This window comes from Phodopus roborovskii, unplaced genomic scaffold (genome assembly GCF_943737965.1).
Source record: "Phodopus roborovskii unplaced genomic scaffold, PHOROB, whole genome shotgun sequence".
Taxonomy (NCBI): Eukaryota; Metazoa; Chordata; class Mammalia; order Rodentia; family Cricetidae; genus Phodopus; species Phodopus roborovskii.
In genome coordinates, this window is record NW_026126424.1 from 5,477,214 (window position 1) to 5,499,349 (window position 22,136).

Consider the following 22,136-nt stretch of genomic DNA (forward strand, 5'->3'; position numbering starts at 1 on the left):
ATTGGCTATGGTCATTAACCATTTTTAACCAAGCCCATTTAAATGAAAACAAACATTTATAAACAATATTTGGGAATTTGGGCGTCGTTGTTTCCAAACTACTTCCTGCTGACAGGGGGCGCTGTCATGGGGATCCTAAGAGGATGCAGAAATCCTGGCTGTAGTCTGCAAGGCTGCCTTGTTCAAGCTGTTTTGAATGTTGGATCACCAGGAACACTGTTTCAGGGGGTCTGGCTTCATCAAACCACATTAGTCTGGAAGGAATCCACAGCTTTTTATTTTCTGTGGAAAGAAAAATAGAAATCCTTTTCCCCAGTAACTTGTCCTTAGACTTAAATTTTGGAGTTAAAGCATTTTTCAAATATATAAATTGGATTGATCCAGCAGTATTTCCTTTAACAGTTGTTTCCTCAGCAGTCAAACAATACAAAGACAGTAAGTATAATGCCATACAGTATCCATATTCTCTCCATCTTTATGTGGCTTTTTTATTACTCTGTTTCTTTTACTTCTATTTTTTTTATTATTTTTTATTTTTTGAGACAGGGTTTCTCTGTGTAACTCTTATCTGCCCTGGAATCTACTCTGCATACCAGGTTTACTTGGAATCACAGATATCTGCTTGCCTCTGTCTCCCAAGTGCTGGGATTAAAGGCATGTACCACCACACCCAGTTCCTCTCTGTCTTTTTAAAACCATTTTACTTTTTCAATTTTAAAACACACTGTAAACCTTTAGAGGTTTTTCTTAATATGAATCTGTCTTTACTGTAAATCTTTATCTTTTTCTGGTCACTAGTCTTTTATCTGGTAAACAACTACATTGCTGAAATGAAAGTCATAGTTGTTTTAGCCTCGGTTTACCAAAGATGGCGGCAACTATTTTACCACCAGCACTGAGAGCTGTGGTCACTGTCTTGGTCTATGCTGCCATGTAACAGCGTGTTGCCGGCTAGGAGATGTAGCCACTGCCATTGCAAGCTCTCATACACACCAATAAATTCTTAGCAGAGTTTCTTAAAAGCCTTGCGGTTTTTTTGCCGCTTATGCTGAGTCAGGAATCTTCCCTTAAAGGAGCCGCGCAAATGTCTGCTTGTATCTCGCAAATAAGAGTCCAACCGAGAAAAATGCTGCTACCAAGAAACCTTGCTTGTCTCTGTTCTTTTGTTTCTAAAACCCGTTTTTAAGCTTTTGTTAAATTTTAAGTTGAAGTTCTTATTAGCTATGTGGGCACCATTTGTAAGGAGTAAGGTTTTTCCGCCCGCTGCCGGTCTGGTCCCGCCGCCACGCCAGCCCCAAATAATGCACAGAGACTCTGTATTTGATATTATGCTGTTGGCCAGTTACTTGTTTCTTATCGGCTAGCTCTGTCTTAATTATTAACCCATTTCTATGTATCTCCACATGGTCTTACCAGCGAGAGGCGGCTGGCGGTTCTGCCTTCTCCTGACTCTCCATCTTGACCCCCCCCCCCCTTCCTACATCCTCTTTCTTCCTTGTCTCCTTGTCCCTCCTATCTTCCTTTCCTATTGGCCAACAGTGCTCTATTCATTAACCAGTATGAGAAACATTTTTACAGAATCACATCTCCCATCAGATAAGTCCTGGGAAGAACAGCTGTAACCTTTGTTGATATATATCACCAGTCAAACCTGGTCCATATTAACCCTGTGCAAACAAAAGAAAAACTACTTCCCCAAAGCATTTTGGAATTCCATTTGACAAATACGCTTTTTAACTTTTTTGTTTTAAGTTAAGTTAGCCCTGAAGTATCTAGTTTGAATCAATTTAGCAGCCCTGTTCACAATCCCATGTCTCTTAGCAGCTGTCATTTACTTATCAGAAATTTAAAAAAAAATAAAAATAAAACTCCTTGTGTATTTCCCATCTCTACATGGCTTAATATATATATATATATATATATATATATATATGTGTGTGTGTGTATATATATATATATATATATATACATATATATATATATATATATAATTATTTTTCTATAGCTTTCTATACTCTTTCTATTTTCTTCCCTAAGGCTATGAACATTTTAAAACATACTGTAAACTGTTAGAGGCTTTTTTCCGTATGTATCTCTTTACTGCCTATCTTTCAGCCTATTTTGACTGCATGAGCCTTTAAACTGCTAGGCTGCAGGGCTAGGACTACTGCTGTGACTTTAGCAGTTGGCTCTGCCCATTTCTCTGTCCATGAAAGCCAATCCTAACACTTTCAGGTCTAGTTGGAGGTAGGTGACCAAGAACTGTAATCAACCCCTTAGGTTGGAACGCTGGTGCCCTGCATGCTGGCAGGCATTTTCACTTAGATTTTTGTTTCTATTTAGTGTGAAAAAGGCTGTTTAAGTGAACTCCTGTGTGGCAGAAGTTATTGAAAGAGTCGAGTCAGGTTTTTAACCTTTCTTATGCCCCATGGAAATTCAAGTCTCATCTTGGAATCCCAAAATATAGGGTTTTCTTTTTGTTATTGTTTTTTGTTCTTTTTTTCTTTTTCCTGTTTTGGGGCCCACCACCCAAATCCCAAATAAATACATGAAGACTTATTCTTACTTATGAATTCCCAGCCTTGGCTTGTCTTGTTTCTTGCCAGCTTTTCTAACTTAAATTATCTAGTTTCTCCTTAACTACATTTTGTCTCTGGGCTTTTTACGTTTCTTTATTCTATATATCTTTCTTCCTTCTTACTCTGTGACTGACTGTGGGGCTGGGTAGCTGCCCCCTGGCACTCTCCTACTTTTATCACCCACTCCATCTTCCTGTTCTCTTGAGACTAAATTTGTCCTCCTATTTTTTCTCTCTGCCTGCCTGCCCCACCTGTTTCTCTCTCCTGCCCAGCTATTGGCTGTTCAGCTCTTTATTTGACCAATCAGGTGTTTTAGAACAAATGCAACATAAAAGAATGAAACAAATCTTTGTGCCATTAAACAAATATGATGATGACATATTACTTAAAAAAAAAATCCATGAATTAGACTACAGATTACCAAGAGCTGCTGAGCATAAGCCCAATGTAATAAATAACCAGAATTTTAAAATATCTACTCTTTGGGAACAGATGAGTACTCATCATATAACCAGGGGCTTAGTCATATTTTCCCTACTTCTAATATATAACAAAAGAAAATTCGTATCATTATAATAATATTTTTTTAATTTTAGAAGTGCAAGCTGGGGCTGAAGTTGGAGCTCATTGCTAGAGTACCCATATAGGTTAACAAGCTGATGTACATACAGCACAACCACCCTAAAAATGAAAGTATAAGTATCCCACTCTCATCAGGCCAGGGCATGAGGCATATATTTCTAGACAGATTTAAAGTCACTATGCATTCCTCTTATGGTGAGACAATGTGTTGTCCTTGACCTTTCCTTTCTGGAAGTCCCTATTTGTCCATTGTCCTCAGTAAATTTAAATTATAAGTTTCCCAAGGTCTGTCTTTTGGGATGTGTTTTGTTTAGAGGCCTGCTCTATTGGTACCGTTGTGGGCCTGCTCTTTGCTTTTAGGTTCGAGCAATGGTAGGATGGTTAGACTTCACTTAATTTGAAACCTAACTCTGAAATTTTGCTCAGCTGCCTGCAAACATGGTTTGGGGGAACATTGGTAGCAGGAATCACATCCCCATTTCACACTTTGGCCCAGTTGCTGTTCTTTCTGTCTTTTTTTATAATAGTTGGGGTTTTTAGCAAGTCTCCCTAATTTTGGTTGTCTAGGAAAAAAATAAACAGTAGACTTCATAGTGAAGCAGAGAGCACCTGCTTCCTGTCTGGGCTGTGACCCAACCACTCCTGCTTCATGAGAAGGCCTTGTAGGAAAGGGTCAGGGGACCAGAACTCCTCCATGATTTTGTCTTTGATGAGTCTTCTGCACTTTCCCAATTCTTCACCTTGATTTCCGTTAACGTTATCCTTGTCCTGGGTAGTGGATACAAGCTTTGCAGTTCAACAAGGAAAGAATTGCTCAAACCTGAAAGGACCTTACATGCCTGCATAAACACTGAACGATTTTCATAACAGCAACATTATATTATTTACTTTTCCACTTTCAGCCAAACATTTTTAAAGTTGGCAAAACATTATTACCTTTTATTTAAACAAACAAACACATAAACAAATGAACAGAGAAGACCTTACCTCTCTGGGGTCTGAGGACTAGGGAACTAAAGTAAATCATTTAACCAGTAACACCAATTCATTCACCAGTACCCCTAATGCAGTAACTACTGGCACTTAGAGATGGTCAGCTGACAAGAGCTCCAAAGATTACAATCCCCCCCAACCTCTCCCTATTCTCTAAAATCCACAGTATCCTCATATACATAAAATAAAATCAATAATTTAAAAAGTTGTTAATCTGTATTTCAGTGTGTGGCTCTCTGTACCCACCTCCATTGTGCTTTGCTGGCAGAGGTCTACAGGAGAACCCACCTACAGACAGTCTGAACCTCTTCAAAGGGTCCCTCCTTGAAGCTGATTGCTTTGTTCACCTTTACTCTTGTTCTGCTTGTTCTGTCCACCTTGTCCTGATCATTTTCTTCTTGGCCATCTTACTGTATCTAACTGCAGTGCCAGTTTTAATTGCTTAATGGCCTTGAACAGTCTTTGATACCTCATTACATTCTTGTTCACTTTATCTGGAAAATATTGCTGAATAATATATTTTATGCTTTCTTTTATTGCCTACTAGGACAAGTCATAAATGCATCACGTATGAAAGAAATCTATAAGTTGCAGACTTTTACAGAACTTGAATTCTGTTGGTAGAATAATTGTTTTGCTGGTGCTTATTAATTTCTTCTTTGAATTTCATATGATGCTGTTTCATCTCTTCCTATAGTTTTTTTTAAATCATGTTAAAGTATTGTATTTATTTGGACAGATCTATTATAAATATTTTTTTCTTTTTGTTCTTATCCCTGGAAGCTTGCCTAGCGTTTCCTTCCTTGCTTTTATGATGACTTACCCAGAGGAAGATTATAAAGATACACCCCTTGGCATTCCTAAGGGTGCACTCAATTTTATTTTTATTTATAAGAGACATTGTTTTTCCTTGTTCTTTTAACCTTGGGAACATTATTTGTGACCACATGTTAGGGTCAGGTGATCTTATGAGCTTTGCTGAATATGTTGTTCTTCCTGCCCCTTCTACTCAGTTCCATCCTCTCTGTTTTTAGAGAGAGAGAGAGAGAGAGAGAGAGAGAGAGAGAGAGAGAGAGAGAGAGAGGAAAAAAAACACTTGGCAGAGAATTCACTCCATTTTCATTTTGCCAGAGTTCTATTTCATCTTTGAAGTCCTAGATGTGCATCACAGGTCCATCTACAGTGCTTCCTGGAACAGCCTCCCTTTAAATCATATTACAATGTAGTCTTTATCCTCAGTTCTCCTAGAACAAAATGACCAGCATTTGTGTCCTTGGCTCAGGAATGAAGAATGAAGTAGAAATAGCATTTCCCAGTTTCCTTGGGTCTTTTCTCTTGATTCAGTTCCCAGAATAAATCCTGTCTCTCTGTAAAAGCTCTTGGAGAAGAATCTAGGTCTTAGGATTTCTGGACTGGATTTCTTTCTTCTTCAAAACCATGAGTTCACAGTAAGTAAGCATAAGAGAGGGTTTAAGACATAAGGAGCTAAGAGACTTTTGGGGGGATGTTCATCCAAAAATGACCAAGTTTATGAATGTACCTTCTACTTAAAAATCTAAGGGATAGGCTTAGTAGTTAAGAGTACCTGCTACTCTTACAGAAGACTGTGTTTGGCTTCCACACCCACAGAGTAGCTCACTAGTGTTTGCAACTCCAATTCCAAGGGAACTGATGCCTCTTCTGACTCCAAAGGAACTGTACATGCATGTTTCCCTTCCATACATGTTGGCACTCATACATATAAACAAACAAACACATACAATATTTTTTTAAAAAATTAAGGGAGATTTTGTGAACAAATAGATCACTTCTGTAACAAATACAAATAAAGCCATGACTGGGTACTAACCATTTTTGTTTTTGAGTTGAGATTCCTAGATATTCAAAGTAGGTATCATGGAATATTTGAGAAGCACACATTCCTGGTAAGATCGAGTTTGCTGGGACCTAACTGATCTCTTGCCTTGAGTTGTAGGAGGAACAGACACCTTTACATATTGCCTCCCGACTGGGTAAGACTGAAATTGTCCAATTGCTTCTACAACATATGGCTCATCCAGATGCAGCCACTACAAATGGGTATACACCACTGCACATCTCTGCTCGCGAAGGACAGGTAGATGTGGCCTCTGTCCTCCTGGAAGCGGGAGCAGCACACTCCTTAGCTACAAAGGTAAGGGCGGTCGTTAAGACAATGCAAGTGCCAAATTAAAGTCTTGATCAACTGCAGAAGAGTTCCAGGAAGGGAAAATCTACATCAGGCAGATGACTTGTTTCTTTCTCAAGTAGTTTAGATTATGATCTAACTGATGAGAAGGGGTTGCAAAATTTTATGTTACATCTTCAAGGAGAGTCTTGCATCCCATCTTCCAATTAAAGTGCTTCTTTAAAGTAGTTCCTTCTGCTATAAGCCTTCAGAAACATAATGGTCATGATTGTATTACCAAAAAGCACTCTTATTTTTTACTGTAAAATATATTCTCTAGAGGAATAGAAAGGTGGGGAGGGAGATTCTCTGATATGTTGAACTGGCATCACTGATGTTCTCTCATATGTTGAACTGGCATCACTGATGAAGTAGAAAATACTGCATTGGGTGACAGAGTTGAGTGACAGCTCCCTTTTCTCCATCCTGCCTTTCCCAGTGCTAATGCCATTATCTCCCATTTGATATCTCATTTCCTTTGTAGTATCCGACTGTATCAGTTAATTTTTGTTGCTAAGATAAAATGCCATAATCAAAAGCAGCTTACATAAGAGAGGGTTCATTTTGGCTTATGGCTCCAAAGGGTAGATGTTTATAATGGCAGGGATGGTGTGGCAATGGGTGGCCAGAGAAGGAACCTGGGTGATCACATTTTACCAGCACACCAGGAAGCAGAGAAAGTAAAGGAAGTAAGGCAAGGCTGTCAACATTCATAAGCCATCACCAGTGATAAACTTCCTCCAGCAAGGTTGTAACTACTAAAGGTTCCACAACTACCATGAAGAGTGCCACCAGCAGGGGACCAAATGTTTGGATGCCCTAGCCAATGGGGAACAATTATTCAAAACACCACACTAACCTTCACCAGCTTTACTTTCCTCCTAGTTATTTGCAGTGTCTAGACAGAACAGGTTTGCACATCAGTTCATGAGTTGTGTAACACCAAATAAAGATTGTAATATCCAAGCCTGTATTCAAGGTCCCATGGTGGTATGGGGCTGCTTTTCCTCTTGGCTATACTCCACTAGAAATTCACTACAGGGAAGTGAGCTACAACAAAGCACAAATATGCCCAAATAGGTGGAGCAAATAGATTGAGCTAGTGCAGAAGAACAGAAAAACAAAGCAAATAGGAGTCCTAGAACACATGAGCTTGTCCCACGGCAATGTACTTTCCACATGTGCAAAAGCAGTTTGATGAATTAAAAAAATGAAAATGCTATTTCTGATGGCTTTCAACAAGTTGGACTAAATACTTTGGCTGTATGTGAGGAAGTTATTAAGTGTGAACTGAAGTTGTGGGTATGGCCTCTGGGCCCTCAGAAGTGACACCTGCCCACTAGTTACCATCAGCACAAGGCTACTGGAACTGTACAAGCACAAGGCTGTCAAAGGTGCTCTGACATGGGACTGGGGAAATAGATAGCTCAGCAGTGAAGAGCACCTGCTGCTCTTACAGAGGACCTGGCAATCACAAAGAAATGTACAGCCATCCGTAGCTCCAGTTCCAGGGATTTCGACACCCTCTACTGGCCTCCGGAGCACCATGTGATACACAGTTGTGCATTCAGGCACACACTCTTATACATAAAATTACATAATATAGCTTTTAAAATGCTTTGACATAGAAACTGATAAATTTTCAAATGAAGACATCTGAGAAGGTGAATGAATTTTCGAAACTATTCAAAAAGAAAAAAATCAGAACTTAAGACACTGATACAGTGATAATGGCAACCCAAGAGGCGTGGCAGCCCTTTTAACAGTGGAGGAATAGTATTAATGCATGTAAAAGTAAAGGAATAGAAAATATCCTCTTGCCTGTCAAAGATTTTTAGGATTAAAAAAAATAACCAATTATGTAGGGTAATAAAATAGAAACACTTGTTAAACAGAACAGTTTAGTGACCAAGGCTGGCTGGATGCTGGGTGACTCATCATCATTAAATCTGTTTATTTATAATACCAGAGGGAGATTATGCACTGATGAGATTCACATTGAAGTAGTGGCCCTGTGACTCAAGAGATGCCCTCTACCCCTCTTCTATCCCTGCTCCTGTCATTCTGCAGTGGACATACTTTGCAGTTTTGTCTAATAAGAGTTTCCAAATGAATAAAGGGGTGGGCACAACTTCAACTGCATTATAAGGATAAGGAGTTTATTTTTCTCTCTCCCTGTGAGGTTGTGTCAGAGAAATCTACTTCATCCCAAGCCAGCACCATCCAACCCTTGTGTGCATGGAGTACAGGGAGAAAGAAGGCCCTCATCAGTAGTTGAATTTCTGTAGATGGATGCCAGAGGAAGATATAATTCTACATTTGTTGCACACAGGAAAAAGTCAGAAGATTCACTGTTTCCCAAGAACTATTAAAACCAAATGTCCTTTCTTGTCTAATAGAAAGGAAAACGTGCAACCTTAACTAAAAAGAGTTTGTCTTGTGACTCTATGACAGGCCATTCATTATTGGTTCTTGGGAGATGAATATTTGAATCACTGGATAGTGATTCTGATGGGGAGTTAGTTAGGGTCTCGTTGCTGTAGACAGAACACTATGACCAAAAAGCAAGTTGGCACGGCAAGGACTTCTTTGCTTACACTTCCATATTGTTGTTTATCATGGAAGGAAGTACTGCTGTTGGTTAGGCTCATGGGACAGTGACTGTGTCCATGCAAAATGATTAGGTCAGGCATCTTTTTTTATTATTAATTAAATGTATTCATTTATTTTACATCCCAACTGCAGTTTCCCCTCTCTACTCTCCTCCCAGTCCACTCCTCCTCTGTTTCAGTTTGGAAAGGAGAAAGCCTCTTATGGGTATCAGCAAACCATAACTTAACAAGTTTCAGTAGAACTAAGCTCCTTCCCTTGTATTAAGGCTGGGCAAGGCAATCCAGTATGAGATATTGATTTTCAAAAGTCAGCCAAAGTGTTAGAGACAGCCTGTACTCCCACTGCTAGGAGTCCCACAAATAGACCAAGCTACACTACTGTCAGATGTATGCCGAGGCCCTAGGATGGTCTCATGCAGGCTCCCTGGCTGTTGGTCCAGACTCAGGCATCTTTTAAAAGCACATTGTTGAAGCTTCAGTGTGGCTAACTATAGTATTAGTCAGCCACTGGCACACCATGATGGTAGATTTGACCAGAGAAATTGGTCTTTGGGACAGCATGGAGACAAATTTCAGAGTGTTAAAAGGATATTTTTAGTAGAATATATAATACTGTAGATCATCTATCTGACCAGTTTTGCAGAAAATATGTCAAATGAACAAATGAATCAAATGATTATTTTTAACTTAAGCCCCCTAAATACTCTATAGTTTAAAGAAACAAAATTTGAATGGAAAAAAAATACTATAAAGGCAGCTGTAAATTGAAGGCAGCTGCTTACTTGGATGTGTTAGTTTTAGAAGGCAAGATGAAAGGTGAACTTTCTGGTACTTTGTTTTCCATTCACAAATCAGAACAGTAAACCAACACCAGTGAATTTTATGAGTCTCAAATTTGTTAACGCCAAGTTTAGGTCCCCAAGTCCTCAAGTACATTTGTTGTGGTGGTTCACTCCATGAAACCTAACAAAGCTCCTACCAGTTCTGGTTAATTATCATTCCTTACCCTTTTACTGATCCATGGTTAAGAGATACCATGGAGAACCAATAGTGTTAGCTTAACGAAAAAACCCTAATTGTTCACATTTCTTTGTCACACTATAGAAGGGTTTCACTCCCCTGCATGTAGCAGCCAAGTACGGAAGCATGGATGTGGCAAAACTGCTCTTGCAGCGCCGCGCAGCCGCAGACTCGGCAGGGAAGGTAAGATGAATGCTCCAGGCAAAAGTACACAAAATACACACGTATATGACCCTGACTGTTGCTGTATACTGCAATTTAGAAGCTTGCTTGCAGTGCCTCTAACTTGTGTTCTTATCCTGAAGAGCTCACAGCTTCTCTGTATCAAGAAGAATTTTTGTAATGTGCACAGAAATTTAACTTTTATTTGTTATGACCAGAAAGCTGCCCTTCGCTAATTTTCAGCGCAAACATTTTCAATTTTAGTTGTTTCTGATATGAAAATTATCATGTAACTGTTTTTCTTCTTTCCATTGACCATATTAATTAATTAACACGTAATTAATAGCACCGTCCATGCACCCTGGTAGCTTCAGAGCAGCTAACGCTAATAATGTACTAATGCTGAGATTTAATCACCACCTTTACAGAATGGCCTTACCCCGCTCCATGTTGCTGCTCATTATGACAACCAGAAGGTGGCGCTGCTGCTGCTGGAGAAGGGTGCTTCCCCTCATGCCACTGCCAAGGTGAGGACCGCAGCCTAGGATCCCAGGTGCCATGTAGCTGTACTCTTGAGTACACATGGTCCTTGCTTTTAGATAACCTCCGTGAAATAGTAATAATTTTTTGTGACTTTTTAAAACTGTTCATACCAATTGCTTTGTCTAAAAACTTTTTGTGATTTTTAGAGCTGGGAGTTATCAATTGAAAGTGTCCATGAGCTTGTGGAGATTAGTGCCATTTCTAGCAGTCGGTGTTTTAGATACCTAGAAGTGTAACTTGACAAAGGCATTGTAGGTTTCTCCTTCTTGCCTATAAAGCATAACTGTCATACCCTCATTCCTTCTAACATCAAATTTTCACACTGCCCCTACAAGGGTCTCTTGCTTCTTTGCCATTTAAGTGTTCATCTGGGTCAACTGAATTATAGGTACTTTTAAGTGAACTGAATTATGGATACTTTTAAGTGAACTGAATTATGGATACTTTTAAGTGAACTGAATTATGGGTACTTTTAAGTGAACTGAACTATGGGTACTTTTAGGTGGGTCCCTAGACTACCAATCCCTTCTTGGTGTATATCTTTCATCTCAAACACAGCTACTACCAAGCCTGGTTACCTACCAACAGGTTATCTTAGTGTATGCTTTTTACGAATAGGTTTTCATGTTGAAAATGTACACAGATGTCACATATTTCAGTAACCCATTTAAAAGCACATTTTAAGATCACATTTTAAAATACTTATTATGGTTGGAAAATAGTAATATTACATTAGATTCCTGACAACACAAATCTTACCTAATTTTGTGTTCCTTTACCTATCACAGATCCTGGCTTGTTCTAGGACTTCAACAGCATTTGTTCAGGAAGTGGAAAGGAAACTCCAGTTAGAACCATTTGAGTACAATATTGTAACAATACCATAGACGTTGCTTAATTTGATTCTGTGTGGGTAAAGTAATATCTGTTGTAATGAATTCTGTGGTGTGAAATCCCACAATTCAGGAGCATTGTGGACAGATCATAGTCAGCTCAGAGCAGGTTGTCTTTTGGGGAGAGAGGACTAGAAATGACCAAAAAGGTCAGGAATAACTGAAGGAATGGATGCTGAGCCTGGAAGAGACAAGACTGTAGAGAAGTCCTTAGAGATGAAATCCACCACCAGGCTCTCAAGGACTGTCATATGAAGTGGTGTCTGCTGTACTTTCTTTTCTTGTTTGGGAGAGAAGCTAATGATGAAGAGACTTTCAGATTTGATGCTTTTATGTCTGTATCTATTCTGGGATGTAGTGAGGATATTTTGCCTTTGGTTGCAAATGTGCGTATGGCTAGATGGAAACATGTCACAACTAAGAGTTTGACTTAACTGTCAGCTTACATTTACCTTTTCTGGCTAATTGTACTTAATTATTTCCATTGGAGATAAATATTAGAGCACCTACCAAGTGTTCTCTCTGTGTGTGATGTGTGTGCGTATGTGTTGACATAGTTTTGTTTCTGTTGTAGAATGGTTATACTCCTTTACACATTGCTGCCAAGAAGAATCAGATGCAGATAGCTTCCACACTACTGAACTATGGAGCTGAGACTAACACTGTGACAAAGCAAGGGGTCACTCCACTGCATCTGGCCTCACAAGAGGGCCACACAGATATGGTCACCTTGCTTCTGGAAAAAGGAGCCAATATCCACATGTCAACAAAGGTATTGTTTTCAAGACTCTGGCTTCAGTTAAGTCTACTGGAGAAATTTAAACAGAAACCAAGAAAAGATTATTTGGAACAAGTGTGTGAGTGAGTGTGTGTGTGTGTGTGTGTGTGTGTGTGTGTGTGTGTGTGCAAAGGAAGCAGGGCTATGTAAAAACAAACAAACAAACAAACAAAACACCCCAAGACAGCAAGGAAGGCAAGCTCATGAGAGCTAGATGCTAGGGTATGGTGCCAATTGCTCCCACAGGTTTGCTTAACTTTTCTTCTCAAGTCAGTTCCATTATCTCTTTGTGTTGCCCTGCATTCTCAGCTTCTCAGCATGGTGTGAGTATTGCATGAAGCTAGCCCATAGTGCCCAGGAGTTAAGATCACTGCACTTGAGCAGCCACAGTGTCCTAGTTTATGCTTCATGTAATTGCTAATTGCAGGTTTTTTTTTTTTTAAAGTGGCTAGGAAGCCAGGGACAGAGACAGACAAGAGAGCAGTTGCAACTGGAGGTTGGGCTTCAACAGGTGAATATGAGCTAGCAGGTCCCTGTCTACCACACAAGCCAAACGACAATTATCTCTGCATTGTGGTCTGAGAACTTAGTGAATTAGATTTTTTAAGCCACTATCAGACTACCTTAGGTAGTGGTTTTGGTTAGAAATCCTTTTTCAGAGAAAGCCCCACAGTAATTTAAGCTTCCCCTTCCAGTAAATAGCCTCTGTAGATGACCATGTTAATTAAAATATAATAGTCAAGAATATAAGGGTAAAATCATTCAAACATGAAAGAATATGCCTACTACAGATTTACTTATCAACCTGGAGCCACCAGCTGAGAAACTAAAAATTACAGACTGTGCATATTAATTATTTAAATCTCTTGGTGTTTTTTGTTTGTTCCATGTAACTGGGCAAGATAAAAAATTCAGCTTCTTAAGATTTTCCACAAATACTGTGCTTTCAGTGTGTGACTAGTAAATTAACCAGTACGTTTGGAATATCAAGTACAAAATTGCTTACAAACATTAACTGGAGTGTGTAACATGGACTCTTTAGAAGAACTGTGATTCAGGTAGATCGTCTCAAGGGTATCTAGAGCTCTGGTCCCTCTGTCTTTGTCACTCAGAAGTGTCCCATTGCATTCTTCATCTTTGTGTTGAAAGTCCTCCCAGATCCTTTCTTATAGTGTAATGCTTTAGTCTCTTGCTATGACAAATTACTTGAGATTGGGAACTTTATAAAGAAAAGAGTTTGAATTGGCTTATGATTCCAGAGGCCAAGGAATGAGGCACCTGGTGAGGGTTTTCTTGTTATGTAAGGATTTAGTTGAGAGCTTCACAAATGAAAGATGGGCGCTTTACCCTTGTGGGCTCCCAGCATTCTAAGTCTACCCAGTGACCTCAACTTGAAGTAGCATTTGGAGATTTAGTGTCACCTTGAAATTTTGGTAGATATCTTTAGAGCACAACGTGGAGCTGAAATAGTCTTTCCAGACTTGCATTTTAAAAGAATGAACATAAAGCCTAACAGTGAAAGCTAATATCATCCAGACAGTAGGGAAAGTTTGAACCATATTTAAAGCCCACCTTTCAGGCAATCTTTTGATACATCTGTTTATTGTCTGCCTAGGAACATGCTCATTTGAAAGCAATCAGGAGAAACTTATTTTTGAACATTAAGTGCCATCTTGGGTAGATTAAAATCTTTTTGTATATAATATTTTATGAATCCTTTGAGAATGTCATACAATGTATTTTGGTGGTATTTGCCCATCACTCTTCTCCCATTATTTCTCCATCTTCCAACACCTCTTAATCTCTTATCTTCTTAAAAATAACTTAAAAAATAACTCATGATGTGCAATTTGTGTAGCCCAGAGACTCATGGGTTTAACACCATCCATTTGTGGCAGTTGACCTACCAATGGGCATACACAGAAAAGGAAATTGATTCACCTATCCCCAGAAGCAATAAACTGTCCACATCTCTCCAATTAGGGGCTAATGAGCCCCTCTTCTCATTCCATGCTAGAATATTGGATAGCTACATCTCTTCTAGGTCTTGTGCTAGTAACCATAGCTGCTGTGAGCTCAGGAGGGCAACAGATCTGTCATCTCCAGAGGACATTGTTTTACTCTGCTCCTGTCCAACCTCTGGCTCTTAATAATCTTTTTGTCCCTTCTTCCATGATGGTCCCCAGGCTTGGAGATGGGGATAATATCAATGTCTTACTTGTATCCACAGATACTTAATATCTGTACTTTCATCAGTTATAATTTTTCTGTTAACTACTATTTACCTAAAAAAGAAACTTCTCTGGTGAGGTCGGAGATATAGATAGATATTTGATATTGTGTCCATTTAGCAAAATAATAGTAATAGATTCACTCCTGGGGCCTATGAGCTAACCCCACCCAGCCACAGGATCTTAGCCACATTTTCAGCACCAAGCATGAGTGTCTTATCCTTTGGAGTAAGCCTTCAATCAACTCATAAAGCAATTGGTGAGCTCCATAACATTGGTGCCACCACTGAACCTATGGGCATTTCTAGTGAAGCCAGTCATTATTGTGGCTCATAGGTTCACAGTTGACTGAGATTTTTGGTAACTTCCCCCTCCCCCAGCAGCCTGCATAGCACATTCCAGTTCTATGAAAAGTAGCTCTTGGGGGATGGGTGGGGGGAACTTCCTGGCCAGTAGCAGCTTGATTTTCTCATGCTCTGTGACCAAACTGTGTAGTGTCTTCAGTGATAGCTAGCATCTTATTGCCAATCAAGACAAATATCCTGTATTGTTTAGGGTGTCTTCAGGTCAGCTCTGACCGACAGACAATTCAAGGAGAAACATTCTAGACAGTAGGTGAAACTAATCATACAATGCTTCTGATGGTATGCCTTTCAATTTTCAAAAAATATAGAGTAGATTTGTTTTCCTTGATGGTATCCTTCTCAGTGTATTACTAGCTGCTTTCGAAGAGTGTAAGCAGCCAGCTAACAAATATTTAAGGAGATTTTTGACTTGCATACCCAGCCGTGAAGGAAATTATTCAGTTGTGGAGGATCCCAACTTTGAGTCCAACTTGGGCTAGAGACTCTCCCTGGAGAACGCACAAGAAAAAAAAAATCAACTTCACTTTTATAAATGATATTTGTTTATAAATGACACAATTTTAATGCAAAAAAGAGAGATTTCTTTCTTAGGCTGATGTTTTATGTCCATTTCTAGTCAAGACAGTCATTATTTTGGCTCACAGATTCACGCTGGACTGAGATTATTCAAGTGAAAGCCCCTGCAGAGTCATAGAATGCTTTTCTCTATATGTGTGCCACCCATGTTTTCAATGGTCAGAGCAGCTGTTACTTTCTAGGTATAGTGCCATGATGGAAGCAATGAGGTTTGAAGGCAATGCTCAGTTTTCTCAGCCTCTATGCTAATGGGGAGAATGAGCCTTCCAGCCATGGTCATTAGGGCTGGCCACTTAGCCAGAGTGCTACCTGACCTTGAGCAAGGTAGCAACATTGCTAGGTTTGATGGCACAGGCTTGAATTCTCCAGTACTGAGAGGCTGGATCAGGAGACTCATAAACTCAAAACTAGCTTGAGCTTTTAAGTGGGTCTATGACTAGTCTGGACCCCGTAGTGAGACCTTGTTTTGTAATAAAAGATAAGAAGAGATCTGGGTTGTGACTCAATAGTGAAGTATTTGTGTGCTATGCCTGAGGCCCTGGGGTCAATTATTGCGGTAAATAAGGATCAGGATAAACAAATAGGCCGAATAGATGTTTATTCAGGGAGAAATAACTTACAACCTAGACAGATGAACACCAGGAAATTCAACCCGATCCTCTCCTGTCCGAGTCACGCCAGAAAGAGAGAGCACCTTCCTGGCCCCCTCGGACCTCCTTCCTCAGGTCCTCTCCGCCCATCGCTCCACCCCCCAATGGGCGTGGTCAGTGCTACAGAAGGACTACCTCACTACAGTCAATCATCAATACCCACTGAAAATAGTAGAAGAGGTAAAATAGTAAGGATATTGGTGTGTTGGAGGAGTGTAAGACATAGCATCGATATATTCTAAGCTAGACTATGGACTTTACACAGACAGGAACTTTGTTCATAGCTACATCCAAATCATGTGAGTTCTTCCTAGTATAACAAAAATATTCAAAAATTGCCTGCTAAAATTGTATTTGATATCCTTAAATCCCAGTTTTTGTTGAGGGTGCTACACATATATATTGAGACTGCTAGGGTGTGGCATTGGCTGGATAAACTGTTTCTCCCCTCTCTATTCCTTGGTTTTTTTTTTTATTAACTCATGACTATTCCTTAACCATGTATTCAGATAAACATATTTATTACCAGATACCCAATGCATAAACTTTTTTCCCCATAAAACTGGCCAAGTTTTACAGTGCTATATTAAGTGACAGAGTTACTTTTAAAATTTTACCATCTAGAAGACAACCCTTGTTCCCCAAAGTAAACTGAGTGCTGGAAAAATATTCTGAGCTTACTTCCAGTAACTCGATGTATTTTAAACATTAATATGATACTTTATTGATGAAAATATTGATTATTGCCAAGGTTATAAAGTTGTAGCAATATTTGTTTTTTTTCCGTTAATTGAAGTAAATAAGAGGACTCATGAGGAAGTGAAGGTAGACTTGAAATGAATATTATTTGGAAGCTTTTTTAGCAAAACTATTTTCAAGAGTGAAATTATCAATACCAGATACAGAAAAACAGAAAATGTAATTTGCTGCAGAGAATATATCTTGGTTGAAAACCCATGTTTACTCAAGGATTTGTCTAAAATGTGAGATGGGATTCTGGAGAGAGGCCACATGCTTTCTAACTCTTTTCAAGACACGGACCTGTGGATGGCAGTGTGTTTCCCTCTCTGATATGTTCCCTTGCTTCCGTTCTTGCTACAGAGTGGGCTCACATCTTTACACCTTGCAGCCCAAGAAGATAAAGTGAACGTTGCTGACATTCTCACCAAACACGGGGCTGACCAGGATGCCTACACAAAGGTACAGCAGATCTCTGGGCAGTGTTGTCATCACTCCTGGTTTGGCTGATTCTTGGTTGGCCACATTCAGGTCAGCTCATGCCCTAGGTCCCTCTTCTTAAAAGTCCAATCTAATGTATAAACCTCATGCTTCCCCATGTCTCCTAGAATGAGACTGGAGTTGAGAAAGTGGCCTCAGGACTCAGCCTAAGATTCCAGTTCTGCAGGATGTTGCACACACTCTCACTTCTGCTTTAACTCCTACATCCGCCTCACTGTTTTGGCTCTGTCCTTGTTCTGCCACATGCTCTTGGTCTTGAGGAGGATTGGTTCTCTCTGTGCTGTTGTTTTATTACCCACTCTTATTGTTATTGTTTTACTGTCACTTATTACTTATATAATGAGTTGTAGTAAGTTTTGCTCCTTCATTCCCCTCCCTTTTACCCTCCCGCTTCCCCCAGCTCCTTTCTCAGCATGCCCCCCACCTCCAGTTCTCATGCCTTCTTTTTGTATGAAGGCCAATGGGTTTAATTAGACTTGCTGATCTGAACCTAGGTGGGAAGTCATTCCATGGAGTGAGGGCAGTTTATCTCAGCTGCACCACTGAAGACAGTGACACTCCTCCCCAAACAAGTGTTAATCCTTAATAGTCCCTCTTTACGGAAGGATGGGGCCCCATGGGCTCCCTCTTTCATTCAGATAAAATATTGATGGGTCCAATCTTGTGCAAATATGTGTAACTACAACAGCCTCAGTGAGTTTATGAATGCAATGGTATGTCATGGCCAGAGACATCTCTTTATTGCTCATCTTCCCATCTTCCCATTCTTCCCTCCACCTTTTGCTTATCTTCACCTACTTCTTCTACTAGAGTCTTCCCCCTCCCACTGACATAGCCTACCATTTTTCACTTCTCAGTTCTATCAGCTAAGTTAAGTCACCTGTGTGTCTCATCCCCCTGGTTGATGCATAGTTCTGTGTGGTTAGGGATAGCTTATCCTATATTTGCATCCAAAGGATAGTATGTGCAATAATTGAAACCGTATCTTTGTTGATTAACTACTGGCACTATAATACTTGTACTTTGGGATTTGTCACTACAGCTTGGTTACACTCCTTTAATCGTGGCCTGTCACTACGGAAATGTGAAAATGGTCAACTTTCTTCTGAAACAGGGAGCAAATGTCAATGCAAAAACCAAGGTAAAATATATACTCATTTTCCTTCTTGACGATCAAACTCATTCTGCCAAGAGTACAGTCAGGACACTACTATAACTGCAAGTTGCTTTTGGGCTAAATTTAATTTTGCTTTCTAGTTCTTCTGAACTAATTTTGAAGAAGCCATGTAGTTTTGTGATTGTTTAGGGCTTCCCACTCTGATAACCTTTGATGGCCATGAAGGTCAGCTTCAGAGTTCCATGTGTTACAGCGTTAAAAGAGATTTGGCTTAGCAAATTACTGCAGGAAACATTTGGTCCTCATAGTTCATCCTGGAGCCCTGCCAGACTTCCTCTATTGTGTTTCAGGCCCTTGGCCCTGTCCCCTAGTTCCACATCTCCTCCTATGGGAAAACAGATTTGCACAGCCCATACTACATATATCCCATTTTTAAACGAGGCTCCCATTATCACTTTGGGAGCCTCATGAGGTAATGCTTAGTGACAAAAGTGATGAAATGCCTGGGTTATAGGTTCTGAGAGATAACTCAGAGATGGCATGTCCCTAAAATTTCTGCACAATGCAGGTCAAAGGTCCTGTTGGATAAAGCACCCAGCACACAGATTGGTCCAAGTTCAAGAGAAAAGCATGGCGTAACTGCTGCTCTTCATTGCTACAAAGAATTGTGGGTTAAGTGTATTTGAGTTCACACATCAGGAAGGTCTGCTGCAGCTCAGGTGCATCAGTGCAAGCGCTTTCGGGGGTTTCAGAGCCACCATTTTGAGATGACACTAATTAGAAATAACTACTAGATGTTTTGTAAATCAGTGTTTCTTTTTCTGTCATGCTAGAAGCAGAAACAATATCATTTTTGTGTGTGTGTGCAAAAGCATGTTCATTGACTAATTTGAAACAAACTTATTTTGTTTGAAATATAGCACTTGATTCAAATTTCTGATCTTGCCCTATGATGGTTGTTGTATAGTTTCTGACCTACACAATTCTGAGAAGCTTTCATTTGGTGCTTATTAAAGATCTTCCCTATGGCTCCTCAGCCTTTAGTTCCTAGCATCCTTTTTGTTGAGCCCGCTCATACACATAGTCACAACCGTCTGAAATGTACAAATGCACCATGCAATGAGACACTGGCAGTTCTAGCAAAGGTTTATGTGGTATTGGTGAGTGTTTGCCCACTGAGATGGTCTTAGCATTTAGATGCCCAACTCTGTATTGCATTGTCTGGGCCTCTGTGGAATTAGATCTGTACATTTTGTTAAGAGAAAAGTAGAATCTCACTTTAACATTTTAGGGATTTCTTTTTGGTGAACTGTATGACTTTACTGTGACCTTTGACCTGTGACCATATATTTTGGTTTAGGTAGGCAGATGCAATCTGTTATTAAGTTCTTCAGAATTTTTCTACATGGAACAATACCTTTGCAGAAGAAATTATATTTTCTTCCTGATGTTTTATGTGTAACCATGGTTACTAAAGAATTATTTAACTGCTTTCAGAATGCAAACGTATCCTGTCTCTACTCCTTAACTGCATATAAAATTTGACATAAAAATTAAGAAATGTAAACTTTAAAAAATGAAATCATTATTTGCTTAGAATTATAATGAAACCCTGTGAAACAAACTGGACTTATAGGGAATGAACTTGTGAAAAGGGTTTAAACTCTAGTACAAAATGGAAATAAGTATCTTTGATCATACACACTGAAAGGTACAAAGATTGTCTATGGGGCAATGGCACAGCTTGCTAGCATTTTCGTATAATTCTCATGAACTACACATATCTTCATGGAAAACGTATGCGGTCCTTCTTGAAGCACATACCTTCAGTCACCCCTGTTTTGCAATGAGAAAAATGGAAGTCTGAGTGATTTGGAGCTTTGCTTGTCCATAGTAGAAGGGGTGCATCTAAGGCTGGTGTGCCAGCAGGCTGGAGAGTCACAGAAACATCAACATATTTATAGACGTACTCAAGATTTCGGTGACTACTCCTACTCATTACAGCTTCAGGTAATGGTTAGATTAAATCATACCCATGGGTCATTTTCCAGACCACAGGGGTCAGTCAATGAGAACTCCATATGGTCTACAGTAGGGACAGACTGTTATTTAACCATGACTAATTATATTTAGCATGATTTACGTAGGTAAGCTATCTTTTAAACTATATTAATATGTATTAGTTTAGTATATGGAATGTTATTTATATACTGAATTATTTAGCACATAGCACATGGTTAGTGAGTGATTGATAATGAAGAAGTAAGGTAATTCATTTGGCTGAATATTATAAATAAAATGGAAAGGAAGAATTTTTAGGAAAATAAATATAATTTACTTTAGCGTCTTAAATGTCCATGGATTGCCTGATTGAGAGCAGCGTCTTATAATAACTGTAGGGCAGTGTGTTTATTTTATTGTTGGTACACCTGGACAGAAAGACACTCATACATGATGGCATTCCCATACAAAGAAAGGCCATTGTGACTATATAGAAGGGGTCTTATGGCACTCAGGAATATAATCAGACATTGTGTGTTGTCAAAATGACCAAATATGCATATTGGCCATTTGCTCTGACACTGCATGAAATGTACAGACATGTGCATATTCTTTTAAACATGATATATATTCATGCATACAACTCAGAAGTTACAGCTAGATGCAATGGGCTCTGATAAAGATAAATAAATATTTTTTTCTTTTTGCAGAGAATTTGGAAGTAGCCACTGGTTTCCATGGTCTGCTTAGAAACTAAACCTAGAGTGCTTGTGGAGAAGTTGGTTAACCCTGTTATACCTGTTTCATCCTTTCTGAAATGGGGAGAAAATAATCATTTGTCCACTATTCATTCAGTCAATTATTATTTACAAAATACCTTTTCCTTTATACTAAGCATCGCAAGCCATTTCAGAGTGATAAGATTAGAAGAGACAACACTCTGAGGGCCAGCATCTAGCACAAAATGAATGCCCAGGGAATGACTTCTGTTCCACCATCAAGGATTCCAGTAAAAGTTTTGAGTTAATTTGAATACATAACTAATTTGTGCCACCCCTGTCAACTACTACAGTTCTGAACAAGACTGGCCTCAAACTAATCCTAATGGCAATTCCTTCCAAGTCAGGAGCTTTCGTCTCTATGAAAGTTTTGATCACACTGTCAAATTTCTAGTTTTTAAAGACACATTTTTGGGGGGCAGGGCATTGGGGGCTTCCAATGAAGTTTTCTATTCTAAAGTTTACACATACAACCATCTAGAACCAAAGCTGTCTCCTGAGTTAAACATGAGATTAAATTCTCTTTCATCCTTACAGATCTTCCAAAGCGAACTTAAAAGGGTTGTTAAGATGGTGATGGCCTGTGACCCTTTGTCAGCCTTCAGTTAAATACCAACTTACTCTCTCATCTTTCCTTAGGAAATACATCACATCTCTTTCCTCCTTTCCAATTTTTCATCTTCTCTCTGTTTAAACACTTTAAATGTCAATTGGTTAAAATATAATTACAGTTATAAATTGAGTCTGTTTATCTTATTGTTTCATAATCTAGTCTCTCCTTGTTTAGTCCACCATAAGGTGTGAGGGAGT

General features: G+C 39.3%; 1 protein-coding gene across 1 annotated transcript in view; it reads left to right on the forward strand.

Moving 5' to 3' along the window:
• The window catches only part of Ank2 (ankyrin 2), a 204,502-nt gene that overhangs the window by 110,412 nt on the left and 71,954 nt on the right, over positions 1 to 22,136 (forward strand). The window contains exons 15-20 of the mRNA XM_051185534.1: positions 6,130 to 6,327; positions 10,077 to 10,175; positions 10,583 to 10,681; positions 12,165 to 12,362; positions 17,292 to 17,390; positions 18,472 to 18,570. Coding sequence (XP_051041491.1) covers positions 6,130 to 6,327; positions 10,077 to 10,175; positions 10,583 to 10,681; positions 12,165 to 12,362; positions 17,292 to 17,390; positions 18,472 to 18,570 — 792 coding nt within the window. The remainder of the gene's footprint in view (positions 1 to 6,129; positions 6,328 to 10,076; positions 10,176 to 10,582; positions 10,682 to 12,164; positions 12,363 to 17,291; positions 17,391 to 18,471; positions 18,571 to 22,136) is intronic.